The sequence below is a fragment of the Artibeus jamaicensis genome, unplaced genomic scaffold (assembly GCF_021234435.1).
Source record: "Artibeus jamaicensis isolate MK-2021 breed Jamaican fruit bat unplaced genomic scaffold, CSHL_Jam_final contig_867, whole genome shotgun sequence".
Classification (NCBI taxonomy): domain Eukaryota; kingdom Metazoa; phylum Chordata; class Mammalia; order Chiroptera; family Phyllostomidae; genus Artibeus; species Artibeus jamaicensis.
Window position 1 is genome coordinate 8,090,795 of NW_026521995.1, and position 20,108 is coordinate 8,110,902.

The 20,108-nt window shown below is 36.6% G+C and overlaps 2 protein-coding genes across 2 annotated transcripts in view; one reads left to right on the plus strand and one right to left on the minus strand.

The window, feature by feature from the left end:
* The window catches only part of ODAD2 (outer dynein arm docking complex subunit 2), a 178,152-nt gene that overhangs the window by 16,886 nt on the left and 141,158 nt on the right, over positions 1-20,108 (plus strand). Inside the window, exons 7-9 of the mRNA XM_037140830.2 lie at positions 10,195-10,397; positions 11,206-11,304; positions 13,573-13,720. Coding sequence (XP_036996725.2) covers positions 10,195-10,397; positions 11,206-11,304; positions 13,573-13,720 — 450 coding nt within the window. The remainder of the gene's footprint in view (positions 1-10,194; positions 10,398-11,205; positions 11,305-13,572; positions 13,721-20,108) is intronic.
* Positions 18,685-20,104, minus strand: LOC119045964 (heterogeneous nuclear ribonucleoprotein A3-like). The gene has a single exon (XM_037140831.2). The coding sequence runs from the start codon at positions 19,985-19,987 to the stop codon at positions 19,073-19,075; it is 915 nt and encodes a 304-aa protein (XP_036996726.2). The 5' UTR covers positions 19,988-20,104; the 3' UTR covers positions 18,685-19,072.

The window sequence follows — 20,108 nt, forward strand, 5'->3', positions numbered from 1 at the left end:
GGCTGTTTGTTTTGCATTAATGATGACATATGTTTATAAGAAATGGGAAAATATTGTTTGTGTTATATCTTCAATCATGTTTTCCTCTCTGTCCTCTTTTGAAACTTACTTGTTGGATATTGGGTCCCTGAGGTTGATCCTCTGATATTCTCTTCTGTCACCACCCACCTGCCCTTTCTATAAATATTTATCTTTCAAACATTGTGCATATCTTTAAAATTTAAGCTCTCTTATTTTTAACATTCTGTTTATGGGTATTTATTTTTGCTTAACACATGCTTTTATTTCTCTTGGCCAAAACCTAGGAGTTAAATGGCAAAGTCATATGATAGTTGTATGTTTAACTTTTAAGTAGCTGGTAGACTGCTTTCCAAAGTGGTTGTAGTATTTTACATTCAGTCTGACAGTGTATGAGAGTTCCAGTTCTTCCACAGAGTCATCAATAATTGATGTAGTCAATCATTTAATTTTAGACATTTTTATAGGTGTATACTGGCACCTCATTGAATTTTAATTAGTATGTCATAAGTGCATCTTTTCATTTACTTATTTGTCATTAATATGTCTTATATGCTGAAGGGTCTGTTCAGATCTTTTTCCTTTTTTACTGAATTGATTTCTTATTTTTGAATTGTGAGAGGTCTTTATATATGTGTTTGGCTATGTATTCTGTCAGTTATATGCTTTGTAAGTATTTTCTCCCAGTTTGTGGCTTGTCATTTCATTCTCTAAATAGGGTCCTTCAAAGAGCAAATGTCCTCAATTTTGATGAAGTCCAACTTACTAATTTTCTTGTACTGTCGTATCTAATAAAGCTTTGTCAGACCCAATCAATGTCACAAAGATATTCTCCAGTGTATTCTGTGAGTTTTCACATGCTCTGTTTTACATTTTAGATTGATGATACATTTTAAGTTATTTTTGTACATGACGTGAGGTATGGATCAAAGTTGGATCTAGTCATTTCAGCACTGTTTTTTGAAAAAAAAATTACCCCTTGTCCTCTGAATTACTTTTACACCTTTGTCAAAAGTTAGTTACCCATTTGTGTGGGTGTGTTTCTTTTCATCTATTTTTATGCCAATTATCACACTGTCTTGATTACTGTAGCCTTATAATAAGTTGTGAATTTAGGTAATGTCAGTACTCCAATATTGTTCTTTTTCAAAGTCGTTTGGCTATTCTGTGTCTTTTCATTTGCATTAGAATATTCAAGCCAGTTTGTCAGGGTTCCACAAAGCCTGAAGGATTTGCGGTGAAGGTGGTGTGAAATACGTCGATCAATTTAGGGAATACTTACATCTTACCAATATTGAAGTTTCCAGTTCATGAATGTAGTACATATCCCATTTACTTAGGTCTTATTTAGTTTTTCTCAGTAATGCTTTGTAACTTGCTGTGCAGAGGTTGTAAGCATCTCTCATGAAACCTGTCTGTATTTCATATTTGGGGGCTATTGTTAATCCTAGTTTAAAAATTTTTATTTCTTATTATTCATTGCTACTATATGAAAACATGTTATTTTTTATATATTGACTTTATATCCTGAAACCTTGCCAAACTTACTAGTTCTAGTATCTGGTTTATAGATTCTGGAAGGTTTTCTATGTGGATAATCATGTTGTCTGTGAATAAAGATCATTTTACCTCTTCCTTTCCAATCTCAGTCATTTTATTTCCTTTTCCTCCCTTAATGCACTAGCGGGAGCCTTCAGTGCAGAATTGAAAAGAAGTGGTTTCTCGTTCCTAACGGCAAAGGGAAAACTTTGTTTCTCATTAAGTAGGATGTTAATTAACTGTAGGCTTTTCACAGATGACATTTATACAATTGAGGAAGTTCCCCTCTATTCTAAGTTGTTGAGAACTTTTATTAGGACTGATGTTGGATTTTATCAAATGATATTTCTTTATGTATTGAGTTAACCATGAGTTTGGTTTTTTTTTTTTTTTAGCTTAATGTGAATTCCATTGATTTTCTGGGACAAATTGTTCAGCATGTATTATTGTTGTTATGTATTTTTGGGTTTAATTTCCTTACATTTTATTTAAATATTTTACATCTATGTTTATAAGATTATTGATATGTAGCTTCCTTTTCTTTAATATCTTTATCTGGATTTGGGATCAGGGTAATTCTGGCTTTAAAGAATTTGTTGGGAACTTTTCCTCCTCTTCAATTTTCTGGAAAGTTTGGTGTTCTTTCTGTTTTAAAAGTTTGGTAGGACTCAGCAGTGAATCCATATGGGCCACAAGTGTTGTTTGTGGGAAAGTTTTTAACTACAAATTTGACATTTTTACAAGTTATAGGGCCATGCAGGTTATTTATTTCTTCTTGTGAGAACTTTGGCAGATTGTCTTTAAAGGAATTTGTCCATTTCATCTTAATTGTTGAATTTACTGGCATAAATTTGTTCCTATTATTCTCTTTTAGCCTTTTAATATCTGTGAAATCTGTAGCTGTTTTTTACCTCTCCCATTCCTAATGTTGGTCATTGTGTTTTGTTTTATCTTGATGCATCAGGCTAGAAGTCTGTCAGTTTCTCAATATCTTCTAAGAACTAGCTTTTGGATCTATTGATTTTTCTCTATTTTTCTTTTTTTCTACTTCATTTTGTTATTTATTATTTCTTTTATTTTCTACTTTGGGTTTCACTTCATTTCTGTTTTTATCATATATTTAATTTAATCTAGTCATATTTTTTATTGATTTTAGAGAGAGAAAGGGAGAGAGAGGGAGAGAAAAAGAGAGAAACATTGTTTTGTTGCTCTACTTATTTATGCATTCATTGGTTGCCTCTTGTATGTATCCTAATTGGGGATTGAACCTGCAGCCTTGGCATATCAGGATGATGCTCTAACCAACTGAGCTATTGGGCCAGGATCTAATCTAGTCATATTTGTATTTAAAGGAATTTTGGTGGTTTCAGATGTGAATTATATTTTACGTGGAGCATATAAAAGAAAGAGTCATAAACTAAATATATTTCCATTAATTAAAAGAATCCTCTTAAATCTATATTCAGCTATAGAGAAGCTGTTTGTCTTTTGGATAAGGACATTCAGGGGATACATTAATCTTCTGGTGTTAACAAGTCAGCGTCTCATTAGGGGCAGGACAGTTGTAAAATGTAGGGCAGTGTTCACTTTTAAAGACATTTTCAGTGTGGATATATTTTATTTTATTTTTTGTTGTTCTTTTTTATTGCTGACACTATTACAGATGTCCCCCATTTTCCCCCTCCTTTGCCCCCTCCATCCAGCCCTCATCTATTTCCCTGGCTTTCACCAAATTAGTTGTCTGTGTTCATGGGCTGTGCATATGTGCATGTTTGACCACTGTATTCCAGTCCCCCCTTCTCCCTGCCCTCTGTCTGTTCCATGTATCCATGCCTCTGGTTTTGTTTTGTTTGTCACTTTATTTTATTCACTAGAGTCCACATATGAGTGAGATCATAAGGTATTTGTCTCTCTCTGACTAGCTTATTTTGCTTAGCATTGTATTCTCCAGGTCCATCCATGCTGTCTGTTACAAAGGGTAAGTTTCTTGTTCTTTTTTTTTTTATAGTGTCATAGTATTCCATTGTGTAAACGTACCACATGTTCTTTATCCACTCATCTACTGATGGTCACTTGGGCTATTTCCAGATTCTTTTCCCACCATAGTGGTTGACATGTGGGAGGTGCAACCCATTTTTTTCACATTCTTTTTTTTTACATTGTTCAGCCTGTTTTGGGTTTCTATTGCTCTTCTTTTTGTAGTTTCTAAAGGTGGTATCTTAGACCATTGATTTGAGAATTTTCTTCTTTTCGAATATAAGCATTTAATGCCATAAATTTTCCTCACAAAACTTAAGCTGCCTCCCACACATTTTGATATATTTTATTTTTATTTTCATTGTTTTGTGTATTTAAAGTTTTTTTTCTCGAGACTTCCTCTTTGACCCATGGATTATTTAGAAGTGTGTTTTTTAGTGTTCAAGTATTTGGAGATTTTCCTGTTGTGTTTCTGTTAAGGTTAATTTGATTACACTGTGGTCAGAGAATACACTCTGAATTATTTTACTTTTAAAAACTTTGTTGAGATGTGTTGTATGACCTAAAATAAAGGTCTGTCTTGTTGAATACAGGGTGGGGCAAAAGTAGGCCTACAGATATTTATTTGGAAAGTAACACAATAATTAATAATAATAACATAAGAATGAACTCTGTGTTTCACATCCTCATAACTGTAAACATACTTTTGCCACACCCTGTACATTTTAGATGCTTAAAAAGAATGTGTATTCTGCTATGTTGGGTGGCATGTTCTATAAATTTGGAGTAAGTTATGTGGTCTTTGGTGGCTTTGAGTTCTTCTGTGTCCTTGCTGATTTTCTATCATTTATTGAAAGGGGTGTGTTGAAGTACTCCAGCTGTAATGTGGATTTGCCTTTATTTCTTTTCTTAGTTCTTAGTTTTTGTGTTTGCACCTCTGCATATGTACTTAGGATGATTATGTCTTTTTGATAGATTGACCATTTCATCATTATATAATGTCTCTCTCTGTACTTGGTAATTTTTTTCTGGTCCACTTAATCTTTCTTTAAAGCATATTTCATTGATTATGCTATTATAGTTGTGCCATTTTTCTCCTTCACTCTGCTCTGCCCTGTACCCTGCTTCCTACCATCATTCCCCCACCTTAGTGCATGTCCATGGGTCATACATATAAGTTCTTTGGCTTCTCCATTTCCCATAGTATTCTTAACCTCCCCCTGTCTATTTTGTACCTACCATTTATGTTTCTTATTCCCTGTACCTTCTTCCCCATTCTCCTCCCTCCATCTCCCCACTGATAATTCTCCACGTGATCTCCATTTGTGTGATTCTGTTTTGGTTCTAGTTGTTTGCTTAGTTTGTTTTTGTTATTTTTAGGTTCAGTTGTTAATAGTTGTGAGTTTGTTGTCATTTTACTTTTCATAGGTTTGATCTTTTTCTTTTTCTTAGGTAAGTCCCTTTAACATTTCATATAATAAGGTCTTGGTGATGATGAACTCCTTTAACTTGACCTTATCTGAGAAGCACTTTATCTGCCCTTCCATTCTAAATGATGACTTTTCTGAATAGAGTCATCTTGAATGTAGATCCTTGCCTTCCATTAATTCTAATACTTCTTTCCAGCCCCATCTTGCCTGCAAGGTTTTTTTTTTAGGAATCAGCTGATAGTCTTATGAGCACTCCTTTGTGGATGATATCCTTTTTTCCTGCTACTTTTAAGATTCTCTTCTTATCTTTAATCTTGGGTAATATAATTATAATGTGCCTTGGTATGTGCTTCCTTGGGTCCAACTTCTTGGGAGACTCTGAGCTTCCTGGACTTCCTGGAAATCTATTTCCTTTGCCAGATTGGGGAGGTTCTTCATTGTGTTTTCAAATAACTATTCAATTTCTTGGTCTTTCTCTTCTCTTTCTGACACCCCTATGATTTGGATGTTGTAATGTTTATTGATGTCCTGGGAGTTCCTAAGCCTCTCCTCATGTTTTTGAATTCATGTTTCTTTATTCTATTCTGTTTGAATGTTTATTTCTTCCTTCTTCTCCAAATCGTTGAGTACTGGTATCCTTTCCTTCAAAGTTGGTTCACTGTACATTTTTCTTTATTTCACATTTCATAACCTTCACTTTTCCTCTATTTTGTGTCCATATTCAACCATTTCTGTGAACATCCTGATTACCAGTGTTTTGAATTCTGCATCTGATAGGTTGGCTATCTCTTCATTGCTTAGTTCTATTTTGGGAGTTTTGAAATGTTCTTTTTGGGGCCATATTTGTTTGTCTCAGTGCACTGTGTTATTTTTTAAGGGGCAGAGCCTTACATATATGCCAGCAACCCATGTGGCTGCTTTGTGGTGCTGTCTGTGGGGGAGGGATCTAAGAGAAAACAATGGCCCTTACTCTGCCCTTGGCTGGCTTTCACCCACTTCCTCCACTACCCACAACCAAATTGGGCCTTTCTGGTGGTGATTCTCAGGTGGGTGAGTTTGTGTATGTTTTAGGACCCTGTGTGTCTCTCTCACGAACTCTCCTTTGAGGCTGGGAGTTTCTCCTGCTGCTCCAATCCCCACAGGTTTTTATACCCAGAGGTTTTGAGTCTTCCTGTTCACACACTGGAATGCTGGCTTGCACAGTCTGTCTTGCTTCCAAGTTGTTCCTCCCAGTTTGTCTTCACACAAATGTAGAGACCCCCAGTCCACCAGCTGCCTCCTGGCCCACCTGGTCCTCTAGCCTCTGCCTTGCTTGGGTATCCTCTCTGCCCCAGCTCTCTGTCTTCACCCCTCCTACTAGTCTGAATGAATGTTTCTTCTTAAACTCCTTGGTTGTCAGTCTTCCATACAGTTTAATTTTCTGGCAGTTTTGGTTATTTTTTGTTTTTAAATTTGTTGTTGTTTTTTTGGTTGTGCGAAGAGGCAAAGTTTATCTACCTATGCCTCCAGCTTGGCTGGAAGTCTTGAAGTCTACTTAATCTCATGTCAATATAGCCACTTCTACTTTCCTTTAACTAATGTTTGTATGGTATATTTTCCCCTCCTTTTACTTTCATGCTACTTATATCATTATATTTAAGTTGAGTTTATTGTAGACAGCCTATAAATTGAGTCATTTTTTAAAATTGACTCTGTGAAACTGTATTTACTGGTTAGTGTTTTTAGGTCATTTATATTTACTTATTGATATGTTAAGGCTTAAGTCTGCCAGTTTAGTTTTGTTTTTTTATTCTTTCTGTTTTTCATTTTTTCCCCTGTTTTTCTTTGAATTACTTGAACATTTGTTTGAATTCATTTTCTTTTACCCCTAGTGTTTCAAATGTATTTCTTTGTATAGATTTTTGTTGTGGTTACTATAGGTATTGTATTACGTTATGCATACATAACTTATCATAATCTACTTAACAGTTTACCAGTTTGTGTGAAGTAGAGAAATCATATCTCCCTTTAAGTCCCTTACCCTGTTATTTATAACTGTCTTTATTACATCTACTTAGATTGATAACTAATGAGACAATGTTATAATTTTTGCTTCAACCATCAAATATCATTTAGATAACTCAAGAGTAAAAAGTCTTTTATATTTGTCCCTATTTTTATTCTGACCACTGTTCTCCTTTCTGATGGTGCAAGTTTCCTTCTTTTACCACATCCTTTCTGTTTAAGAACTTACTTCTTTAAGGTAGGTCTGTTACAAATTCTCTAAGCTTCCCTTCTTCTGAGAACATCTTGAATTCTTCTTCCAGAAGAATATTTTCACTGGGTATGGTATTCTGGGTTGACACTTCTTTACTTGTAGCACTTGGAAAATGTTGTTCTAGTCCTTCTGGCCTTCATGGTTTCTCATGAGAAATCTGTTATTGTCATTGTTTGTCCCTTTTAGGTAAAATATTGTTATTCTCTCACTGCTAAGAATTTTCCTTGTCTTTAGTTTTATGGTTTGATTATTATGTGTCTTGGCATGGATTTGGGGGTTTATTGTGTTTAGGTTTTTTTTTTTTTTCAGCTTCAATCTGAGATTTATGTGTTTTTCCAAGTTTGGAAAAATTTCAGACATTCTTAGAATACATTCTCAGTCTGACTTTCTTACTCTTCTCCCTCTGGTTCTGTGATGACAGGCACGTTGGATGTTTTCATTATGGACCCACAGGTCTTGAGGCCCTGTTCATTTTTTCTAATCTATTTTCACTTTACTGTTCACATGGGATCATTTCTCTTGCTTTATCTTCAAATGAATGGATTATCTCCTCCATCCTCTCCATCTTCTTGCCGAACCTTCCAGTGAGTTACTCTGGTTTGTGAATTTGTTCTGAAATTTCTATCCAGTTCTTCTTTATATCTTTTACATACTTGCTAATACTTTCTGGTATTTCATTTGTTTCAAGTCTCTGTAATTGCTTATTAAAGCATTTATATGATGGCTGCTTTAAAATCTTGTCACATTATTCTGACATCTGTTTCATCTTGATGTAAGCATCTATTCATCATCCTTTCTCATTCAACTTGTGATCTTCCTAATTCCTGATATAATGAGTGATTTTTTAATCGTCTTGGACATTTTGGCACTTAGGTTGTGGATCTTTGGATTTCATTTAAATCTTTCATTTTAGCAGGCCTTCTCTGACACCTCAGTGGTAGAGATCTGGAGTTACAGCAGGGTGAGGGGGAAAGTCCGAGTTTCCCACTTAGTCTCCACTGGCAGCTGTGGTAGTATGGGTGCTTCACTAGTGCTGGGCAGGGTTGGAAGTCCAGTCTCCCCACTGGGCCTCTGCTGACACCAGCCTGGGTAGGAGAGGGAGGGCGCTTTATACATTCTTGCCACTAAATCCATGGGGCCCGCACTAGAACTATGGGCGATGAACCCATCACTGATTGGGTGTGGTGATGTTACCGTTATTGTAATAAGTTTAGTGCCATTGTACTAAGAGAAGATACTTTGTTAGGATTGTAGTTCTCTTAAATATGCTGATGTTTGTTTTATGGCCTCAACTGTGACCTATTCTGGTGAATTTTTCCTAGTGCACGTGACAAGAATGTCTGTTCTGCTGCTGTTGGCTGGCATGTTTTATGAATATCAACTAAGTCAAGTAGATTAACAGTGTTGCTCAGGTCTTCTGGATTCTCACTAATTTTTTTGTCTGCTCATTTTATTGATTACTGAGATAGAAGTTTTGAGTTCTCCCAATTGCGAATTTGTCTTCTTTTTCCTATTCTGTTTTTGCATCATATATTTTGAAGTTCTGTTGTTTAGTGAATATACAATTAGTTATGTTAATTGACTCTGTCATTATGTATCTCCCTCTTTATCCTTGATATTATTTGTTTTGAAGTTTATTTTGACTGATTTTAATATAACTATTCCAGCTTCCTTTTTATTGTTTTTAATATAATATTTTCTCCAGTATTTTACTGGAAAATATTTATTAATATTTATGTCTTTATATATAAAGTAGTTTCTTTTATGCCACAAATAGTTGTTTTCCTTTTTTATTCTTTTTCATTTAACATAACTACTGATAGAGTGAATTTATATTTACTGCATTGCTAGTTTTATATTTGTCCCCTTTGTCCTTTTGTCTCTCCTTCTTTGTCCCTTTTGAATCGAGCTCTTAGAAATGATGACATTTTATTTATGCTATTAGTTAGCTATGCTTTTTCAAAAGTTTCTTAGTCACCGGCCTAGGGCTTCATATATATACACACACGCACATATACATGTGTGTGTGTATATATGTAATCTTCATATATATAATTTATCATGTCTAACTCCAAGTAATATACAATTTCATAAATAGTTTAAGAGCCTTACAGTAGTGTATCTTGAATGCCTCTCCTGTCCTTTGTGCTATAGTTGTCAAACATTTTGCTTTTACATACTATTAAACCCTCAAAACACTTACTATTTTCTTCAGTAAATTACACCTTACCATGATAAAAAGTAATAGTTTTTTATATTTATTTTTTCCATTTCTATAGATTTTTCATTTTTTTGGGTAGATTCATGTTTCTGTCTGGTATGATATTCCTTGTGATTGAAGAACTCCATTAACATTTATTCCAGCACAGGTCTCCTGACAGTGAATTCTCTTGGTTTTTGTTCATCTGTGAAAGCCTGTATTTTTACCTTCATCTTTGAAATACTGTTTTTTTGTCCCAGTGTAGAATTTGGGGTTGACAGGTTTTTTTTCTTTTCCCCATTTAGTACTTTGAAGATATAATTCTCTTTTCTGATGGCTTGCATTGTTTCTGATGAGACATCTATTTCCACCTTTATGTTTCTTCCTGTGTCTATAATGCCTTTCATCTCTGCCTAGGGGAAGATGTTCTCTTTTTCCTTGGTTTTCAGCAATTTGAGTGTGGTGAGTCCCAGTCAATGTAGGGTTTGAACTTAAGTTTTTCTGGTGTTGGTGAGGAGTGAAGGGGTCAGCCCTGGGGTTGTATCGGTGTGTGGTACAGCAGAGGTGGAGATTAGGAACATTACTGTCAGTCTAACTCCAATGAAGGATTTGGTTAGAAAGGTGCCTTTATTCAATTTGTGTCACTAAACAAGTGAGATGCATCTAAGACTTTTTTCCCTGAATTTATTACCAATGTAAATTTTCTGTTAGCACTAGATGATTCATAGGTGATATCATTGTAAATATTACTCTTATTTTTTTCCTTAATGAAGCATACTAGATTTAATGAACTGCAAAATGGAAAGGATCAGCCTAATGAGACATCTGACAAGAAGGAATCAGACGCCTTACCTAAAGCCATCGATGGTTCAGACAAGAGCGTGCTAGAGAAGAAACAAATTAATTTGGGGAAGAGCCAAATGACCAAGAGATTAGAGCCAAGTTTAAACTGGAAGACCACTGTTAATTACAAAGGGTATGTAGATATTTGCATGATGAAATTTTTAAAACATCCTCAGTAGCCACATTTGCCTAATTTTCCACTTAACTTTAATTGATAGTAGAAGAATACAGAGTAGTAAAAGAACACCTCCCTCCACAGGACAAGTTGATTTCTTTCTGTTCCTCCTTCATATTTTAAGCAGAGAGATTTGACAGTCAGCAGGGTTGATGTGTGGACTCTCTGAAGGGAAGGGAAGAACACAGTCCATTTTCATGTAGTTGGTGAGTCGGGGTAAATAATGTATGAAAAAGGTATTAAAACACACAGAGAAGTCCCATGTGCTACTCTGTTAACTGGGAGGTGAATTTTTAAATTTGGCTTTTTCCAGTACTTATTTTTTTTTCAATGAAGACTTTACTTAAGTATTTAATGAATACCAAGTAAATGCCAAGGACTGTGCTAAACCTGGGAACATGGAAAATCAGATACAGTCCCTCCTGTAACATTGGGTGGGGAAGGTAAAAAAAAATAGGCAACTATGATCAGGGAAGGAAGACACTAGATGAGCAGGAACAGAGGGAAGGGCTTCCACAGCGATGGCAGCCTGTGGAGGCTGCTCCCAGTGCAGAGATGTGCTGAACAAACTGTTCACTGTGGGAACTGCACTGCTGTGCTTGAAGGACGCAAGTGCGTCAGACGAGGCTGGATCTCATCATCATTCTCTGTGTCAGGAAGACACCTCATTTGGGTGCGTGAAAATGTTGGAATATTTGTGTAAATTTCTATTTTACATTTCCTATTAATCAGCATAAAGTCATTAATAAAAGTGTAATGTTTTTAGCCACAGATCCTCAGTAAGAGACACCCACAAGGAAAAACGTGGGGGGAAACTTGAAAAGTCAGCACCGTCTGTTTCACCTGGAAAAACACAGTTAGCTTGGTATGTTTCTGTTAACATGACTAGTTTTGAAAAGCCACTTCTTACACAATGGGCTAGCTAACGCTAATTAATGGCATTCTCACTGTTATATTATGGTCCTTAGATACCTATGTTGACATTTACTAGGAATGTTGTAAGAATGATCATATTGAATTTCTTTTAGTGCAGGGTTACTGGAAGAAATGGCAAAAATCTCACATTATCACTTAGGAAAAATTCTACTACAGTTATACTATTTTGGGGGGTCAACATAATAAACTCTTCAATTTAACGATTTATTCAAGTCTTTATTTTGAAATATTTATAGATTCACAAAACGTTGCAGAGATAGTACAGAGAGATCTCATCTGCCCTTCTCCTATCTTCCCCCGTGGTATATGCCTTCAGTAACCTTAATGCAATATCAAACCCAGAAGATTAAACATTGGTACAATGTGTATGTGTATGTCCGTGCTGTTTATGACTGTGGGTTAGTGTGGTGGCTGCCACAGTCAGGAAACAAACTTGTTCCATTACCACACAGACCTCCCTCCTGCTACCCCTTTAGACTCACACCCACCCCCCTTCCCCTGTCATTCCCAATTCCTGTCAACCGTTAATCTGTTGTCCATTTCAATCATGTCATCATTTTCAAAATGTTGTATAAATAATATTGCTCATTTTTGATACTGGCTGTTTTTTTCATCACCATAATACCCTTGACATTCATTCATTGTTTGTCCCTTTTATTGCCAACTCTCATTCCATGGTATGGATGTACCATAGTTTAATTATTTGCCTATTGAGGGAAATTTTAGTTCTTCACAGTTTTTGGTCATTAAAAATAAAGTGGTTGTGAATAATCATATACAAGTTTTCATTTCTCTATGATAAATGCCCAGTTGCTGACATGTATAGTAATTGTATGTTCCGTTTTTTAAAAAATTGCCAAATTCTTCCTGAGTAGCTGTACATTTTCCCATCCCACCAGCAATGTAGGAGACACTTTCTTCTTATCCTTGCCAGCATTTGGTATTGCCATGTGTTTTATTTTAGCTGTGCAAAAAGACATGTAGTGATGTCTCACTGTGGTCTTAGCATTTTCATAATGGCTGGTGATGTTGAACATCTTTTCATGAGCTTATTGCTCATGTATGTTTCTCAGTGAGGTGTCTCTGAATGTCTTTTGCTTGTTTTCCAATCAGATCATTTTTTTTAATGTTGAGGTTTCAGAGTTCCTTATCTAGTTTTAATATCCTTGGTTGGATGTATAGTTTACATATGTTATCTCCTCTCTGTAGCTTGTCTTTTCATTGTTTTAATATAGGGTCTCTCATAAAACAAGTTTTTAATTTTGATAAAATGTAGTTTATTGATTTTTTTCCTTTATGGATTATGTTTTATGGACTGTAATGTCTAAGAACTCTTCAGGAATCCCTTAGTTCTGAAGATTACCTCCTTTGTTTTTCTCAAACAGTTTTGATAGTTTTACATTTTGCATTAAAGAACACAATCTGTTTTAAGTTAATTCTATAAGGAATGAAACTTAGGCCAAGGTTCATTGTCTTTGCCTATGGATGTCCAGATAGCCTTTCACCATTGAATTGCTTTTGCACTTTTATCAAAATCATCAGGGTGTACTTGCGTGGGTTTGTTTCTGGGTCTCTATAATGTTGAGTTCACTTTAAAATCTGGCCCCTCAATACCACACTGTCTTAATTACTGTAGCTATCTAGTAAATCTTGAAATCTGGGAAAGTGGTTCTTCTCACTTTATTTTTAAAAAAAAACATTGTTTCAGCTATTTTAGTTCCTTTTAATTCTACATAAATTTAGAATCTTGCTACATCTATTAAGAAACATTTTGATGTGTCTACTATGTAGACTCTTCTAATCTATGAGCACTCTATGTACCTCTATTTATTTAGATTTTTATTTATTTCACCAGCATTCTGTATTTTTCAGCATCCAAGTCCTGTACAAGTTCTGTTAGATTTATATCTAGAACTAGGGATTCCATCCAGTGCTGTGTTGAATAGCAGTGGTCAAAGTGGACAACCTTGTTTGTTCTCAATCTTAGGGGGAAAGCATTCAGCCTTTCACTAGTATGTGTGATGATAGTGTAGGTTTTGTACACAGTCTTTATCAAGTTCAGGAAGTGCCCCTCTGTTCCTGGTTCTCTGAGAGTTTTTAAAATATCATTTATGTACATGTTGCTGAAATAGTAGCATTATAACCACATCCATGCTGTAGCATGAATGCACTTATTATATGTTGTTACTATTCCTAGTAAGAATGTCAGTAAGACTGAGGACATCATTAGTGAGAGCTCCTCAGAGAGTGAAGAAGACGAAGAACCAGCTGATCATCGTCAAGAAGCAAATGCTGACTTGCCATCAGAATACTGGCAAATTCAGAAGCTGGTGAAATATTTAAAGGTAAGAAGGACCAAAAGGTTGCAGTGTTTATTTTAAACTCTTGCCCCAAAATGTACATTCTGCTTTCAAGTTTTTGTGTATTTCTTTCAAACAAGGGTATGTCTTTTTCTTTCAAATAAGGGTAAGGGAGTGTCAAGGGTATTAGGGTGTTGTAGGCATCCCTATTTTTATTTAAGTGTGTACTAGGAAAGGTCTTATTACCTCAAGGACAGCAAGGTTAGTTCTCATGCAATCAGCTCTCTTCCCTAGCTCTGGAAGCCACCAGGTATTATGACTTGCAACTATGTTTTTGATTTGCAGTATCGTGTGATGGAAAGAGCATGGATTTTTGAAGTTGGACTTGAACTAATTTTTCTGTGGTTATCACTTGCAGTGTGGCTGTTGAAAATTATGGTTTTAAGCCTTATTTTTCTCTACTCCTGGAGTAAAATAAATATCTATCTATAAGATTACTTTAGGGATAGAAAAAACATCTGTAGCATGTTGCAGAGTGTCTTATACATTGTAGGAGCTTACAGTATGTATATATATATATATTTTAAAAGATTTTATTTATTTATCTTTAGAGAGGAAGGGAAGGAGAGAAGGAGAGAAACATCAATGTGTGGTTGCCTCTCATGAGTCCCCTGCTGGGAACTGGCCTGCAACCTAGGCATGTGCCCTGACTGGGAATCGAACCGTGATTGTGTTGTTTGCAGGTCCGCACTCAATCCACTGAGCTATACCAGGCAGGGCTGTAGGAGCTTACAGTATATATTGATACATTTCCATTATTCTCTGCAGTAAGAGCACATGTGTGAAAACACTTTACATAATAACCAGCCTTACAATGTTGTGTATAAATTGTTGGGGGTGCCACAAATCAAGGAAAATGATTTTCCAAAACCCAGATTAATATTAATTTCTGATATCAGCTGATAGTGACAATACTTTATATCAGATAGCTGGTATTTAGGCCGTGTCCAAAGCTATAGTCCAAAAGCACTTGTGAAAACAACATTTCGACTTAGTGTTTTCCGTGTCTTCGGTCAAATCGACGTGTGCCTTCGCCAGTGGCTTTGTATAGTTAGAGCTATTTCTGTGATTCCCACGGTGCCAGCGGGTACCATTTCTGTGCCTTCGAGGTCTTCCCAAGCCGGATGGTTAAACAGACTATTCGCGCGTATTTTCGTGAAGTCACAAAGGCTCTCTGCATGGACACAGCCTCATAGGCATGTTAGTTGAAAAGTTTTTCCTGCAAGAAAAATATGTCCCTTTGCGCTAATGGACATGGACTGAGCTGCAGTTCTCAGGGGGGAAAAAAGTTTTCCTGAATTCAGAATCACAAGGAAAATTGGGAAAAAAATGGGGAAAGGCACTCTAAATGTCCTTGGAGAATTAAAATTTGGACATTATTAGTTTGAATGAATTTACTGACATCATCAAAAGCAAGAGTAGTTAATTATCTTAACTTTGGTAATCATCCCGCAATGCATATGTATATCATCAAATCAGCACATTGTGCACTTAAAATAGAGACGGTTATATTTGGCGATTACTCCTCAGTAAAGTTAAAAAAGCCAAGAAATTCCGACAGCACAGTCAAAGCTGAAAGCAGGCATTTCCAAGCATCAGGACAGAAGCAGGTAGGAGGGAAGTGGTCGCAGTCTCCTCGGTCAGCCTAACTTGCAGCAGTTGCCGTGTTCCAAACGTGTGTCTGCTGAGAACCGTGGGCCGTCCCCACACACCCATTAACATGTGTATGCATGTAGTATACTTCTTGCAAATCCTAGTGGTGGCGTCCCAAGAAATAACAAATTTGGAAGCAAAATAACTCATTAAATTTTAATTGAAATTTCCACCTGTGATTCTATGGAGCCTTGTCAAGCTTGCTAAGTAGATCTGCATGTTATGGTATTTGGATGTACTCCCCAGTAATTTTGCTGGCTTTTTTTCAGTGTTTGACTATTATTACAATTTGTTCTTCCTAAGTAATTTAACAGAAGAAATGCAAAGAGAAGATGATGTAAATATGTTGTGGAGCACTCCATTTTAAAACCAGAAACTGATCTAAAATCTGAACTAGCTGAAAAAACAAGACTTCAATGGCCAAACTAGAATCAGGACAAACAGATAAAATATTGTCATCATTAAAAAAGGAAATCACTTATGTGAAGCAAACCCTAACGTCTACCTTGGCTATGCTTTTGGGAGCCTGTTAACAATTTGACCAGTGTCAATGCAAAATGATTTTTTTTTTACATCTGGAATATTAGTCATGAAACAAAAACCAACACCGCTGGGTAGGACCATTAATGCTCTGTGTGCTTTAAAATTTTCATTTTAAGAACTGTATCTTATAAATAATACTTTAATCTTTCCATTTTAAATGGCTTTCATTGGGCAATTATTTTGTATTAATGTTCTTTTAGTGATTTGTGGTGTCAAATATCAGGTGGAGATAATTTTTAAATGTTATTGCAATATATACAGTTTCTTTTTTTTTTACAGAAAACCCCTGAAAATTTTAGTATTTCTGTCACAAAAAATGATTCACTGTTTAATGTTATGGAAATTATTCTCTGATTAATTACTTAATCAGAGAATATAGTCATGATTATTATTTTTTGAATGTGAAAATTTAGGAAAAAGTAGGGGTAACTTAGGATTTCTGGAATTCCTGAGAATTTCTGGGAGTTCTGATTCCAGATCTTGGAGAGTCACATCTGCTGGGCACCTGGAAACACTAGCATGGAGCACCGGCCGGAGCTCCAGCCCCCTAGTCCTGCACCCACGTGACAGGTGTCTTTGTTTACAAACTGTTCAGCCAAAGCTCAGCCGGGCGTCGTGGCAGCAACGCCCAGACTCAGGAGACCTTCCTGACGGTACCATGACCCTTTAGTGAACTATCAAGCTGTTTAGTGATAGTTTAGTGAACAACTGTCTCTCCTCTACTTGTAAGGAGCAGGTCAGCTGGGGGAAAGACTGGCAGTGGAACACTTTGTCGCCCGGCCTTGTGCAGCTTGAGCCAGATGAGTGTCGGTGGTGAGACATGGCCTCTGGAAGGAAGAGCCCTGTTGTTAATTCAAAGAATTCTGGTGTATTGATGGTATTTCATTATTAAAGGGAAATACAGGATCAAAGGGGCAGAAGCATCAGCAGGGCCAGGAACAGAATAATGGAGTAATAAGAGCATGATCTTTGATGTCAGAAAGGCTTTCTTTGGTTGACTTGGAATCTGCCATTTACTAGCTCAGTGGCCTTGAAGTTGGTAGACCTCTCTTAGACTTCACATTGGTCAACATAGCAAGTAAAGTTTCCATATTTTAGGATTATTATGCACATTAAATGAAATCTAATACATGTAAAGTTTTGGCAATAATAATACTTTCTATTACATAGTATTATCATAGAGAGTGTTTGGTATGGGGAGATGACATACATGGGTGGCCCTCAGCTTTTGCTTTAAGGTTTCTAGCAATGAACAAAAGGAGGGAGATGCAGTGAGTTAATACAATGAAAGAAAGACCCACCATAATAAGAGAGAACTAGCCCAGTTGCCCATGTGTGTAACCCATTCTGGTGATAAGAGCAGAGAGAATTTTCTCCCTGGCGCCTTAACAGGGCAGGTTGTGAGCGAGCTAGTGAATGACTTCTTCAATAATATAGCCTCCCAGGGAACATGGCAGAGGTTCTCCGAAGAGTTTAATTATTGGATCACTATCTTAAGTTTTTCAACTATTTAGGATAAATCCATCTAATACCAGGCCAAAAAGGGATGCACTATTTCTGTCCCAAAACAGCTAAGGAAAACATTTATTGATGAAGTGCTACTTAAGCTTGCACAAGTTCTTCATCTATAAATTATGTGCAAATGTGATACTTTTGGCCAGACAGTAAATTGCTTGGAATTATTATAGTTCCCACAGGTAAATATTCTTAGCATGGCCAATAAAATAAAAAGTATATCTACAAATGATTTCAAGGTTTTGACACAGGTAAATGTTTTATATGGAGACACAAAAGGATATTAAAACTCTGTGAAATGCAAAATTGAAAGTCTCTAGGTAATGTCAAAATAAATTTTAATGACATTTTAATTTATAAAAATATGCCTAAATGTAGTCTGAAACTAGCAGAGAAATGTTAATGTTGATCTGACTTTCTACTTACAGTTTTCCAAGTTCAGCAATGTCTGTGATTGTTGAAAAAAATTTGATGAGCTCATTAATACCCAAACAGGCCAATGAACTATAGCTTATTATTTATCCAGAGCTATGAGCTCAGATGTTGGCACTCAAGTAAAGGGAGTTTGTATTTAATTATTTGGCCTTAACATACGTTCATTACGTTTTGCAAGTTTTATATATGTATATATTCTTTTAATCTGGATTTTTTAGAGACAATTTAAATTTTAAATGAATGAATACTTTGCATTTTTATTCGCCCACCTTCCCACTTCTTTCTTCAAGCACAGCTGATGACTCTGCACCCTAATTCTAAATGAAGCCGAAACCCTTTTTCAGCTACCTTAGTGAGATGCACTTACATTCTGCCTTCTGTCATTACGGTGCAGCATGTCTGTCTCATCAGCTGCTCCTTGAGTGGAGAGACCATATTCAATGTATGTTTTGCAGAGGTCTTGTTAGTGAGCAGGGCCTTGCCTCTCTACTCCTTGTCCAGATGGTGCGATGGGGAGAGGACAGGGTTCTAGAGGGACCGCGCTGTGCGGTTCTTCACACTTGGGTCCTTGAGATCAGTTCTTCCCTCTGAACCAGAGTAATTCCTTCAAGTGTTGCTCTCTTTCCCCAACTTCCTCTCTCCTCATTTTCCTGCCCCCCTTTCTCCTTATAGGTGTACTATTTTGTATACTGCATTTGCTAGCTTTATATGGATATTATTTTTTTCCCTGACCAGGACTGCTTCAAAATATTGCAGTTTGCTTTGGATCAAATTCCACAACTGGGGGACATGGTTTTTTTTTTTTGAAAACTTAAAAATTCCTTAATGTTTTATTCCTGGTACCACTACCACAATTTACAGGGCAATATACCTGATGTAATGAAAAGAAAAAGAAAAAGACAAAGCTACAACAGATAAAAGACCTCAGGAATGTACATCTAATTGACACTACATTGCATTAATCAATAGCTGCACTTTTTGCAAACTGTGGCTATGACAGTCCTGAACAAGAAGGGTTTCCTGTTTAAGCTGCAGTAACTTTTCTGACTATGAATCATCGCTCCTTCTGTGGCAGATTTTTACAGTTCCTCTAATGCATTTGGGATGACTGTCTCAAAGTAACCTGCAGCTTTCCTGACAACTCCTCGCTCTCTCTCCTGCTAAGAACTGTAGCCCTTTTCTGCTGAGTTTTTAGAACCTTCTACTACCATATCCACCCCTTCCACCACCAGATCCATAACCACCACCATAGGGGCTGCCTGAGCTTCTTCCACCAAAACTGCCCCCCTTCATGGGTCCATAATTTGACTGCTGTTGTCCACTATAATTTCCAAAATCATTATAGTTCCCACCACCACCACCACCATAGTTACCACCAAAATTTCCCCCTTCATTGTAACCATCATATCCTCCACCACCACCATATCCACCACCTTGGTTTCCATATCCTGGTCCACCACCATAGCCTCCTCTACTACTGTAACCAGGTCCACTGCCATAGTTGCCACCATCACCTCTAAATCCATTATATCCACCATCACCTCCTCCATAACTACCTCTGCTGCCACCTCCACCATAACCTCCTCTTCCACCAAAGTTTCCTCCACCACCTCCAAAGTTTCCTCCATGACCCATAAAGTTTCCAGATCCACCTCCACTGCCTCTTCGAGATCCAGCAGACTGCATTTCTTGTTTAGAAAGGGCCTTTTTCACTTCACAATTATGCCCATTAATAGTGTGGTATTTCTGAACAACAATTTTATCAACTGTATCATGATCATCAAAAGTTACAAAAGCAAATCCTCTTTTTTTCCCACTCTGCCTATCTTCCATAACTTCTATGGTTTCAATTTTGCCATACTTTTCAAAGTAGTCTCTCAAATTATACTCTTCTATATCTTCTTTCATACCACCAACAAAAATTTTCTTCACTGTTAGATGGGCACCAGGCTTCACAGAATCCTCTCTAGGAACAGCTCTCTTTGGTTCCACCACACACCCATCGACCTTGTGTGGTCGAGCGCACATGGCTGCATCCACCTCCTCAACACAAGAGTAAGTGACAAAACCAAAGCCCCAGGAACGTTTTGTTTGAGGGTCTCTCATCACCACACAATATGTGAGAGTGCCCCATTTCTCAAAATGTTCTCTTAAACTATCATCTGTAGTTTCAAAGCTCAAGCCACCAATAAACAGTTTTCTCAACTGCTCCGGTTCCTTTGGATCG

What these genes read in the sequence shown, in the direction of transcription:
- LOC119045964 (XM_037140831.2), bottom strand. Translation starts at nt 19,987, where the DNA reads ATGAGAGACCCTCAAACAAAACGTTCCTGGGGCTTTGGTTTTGTCACT.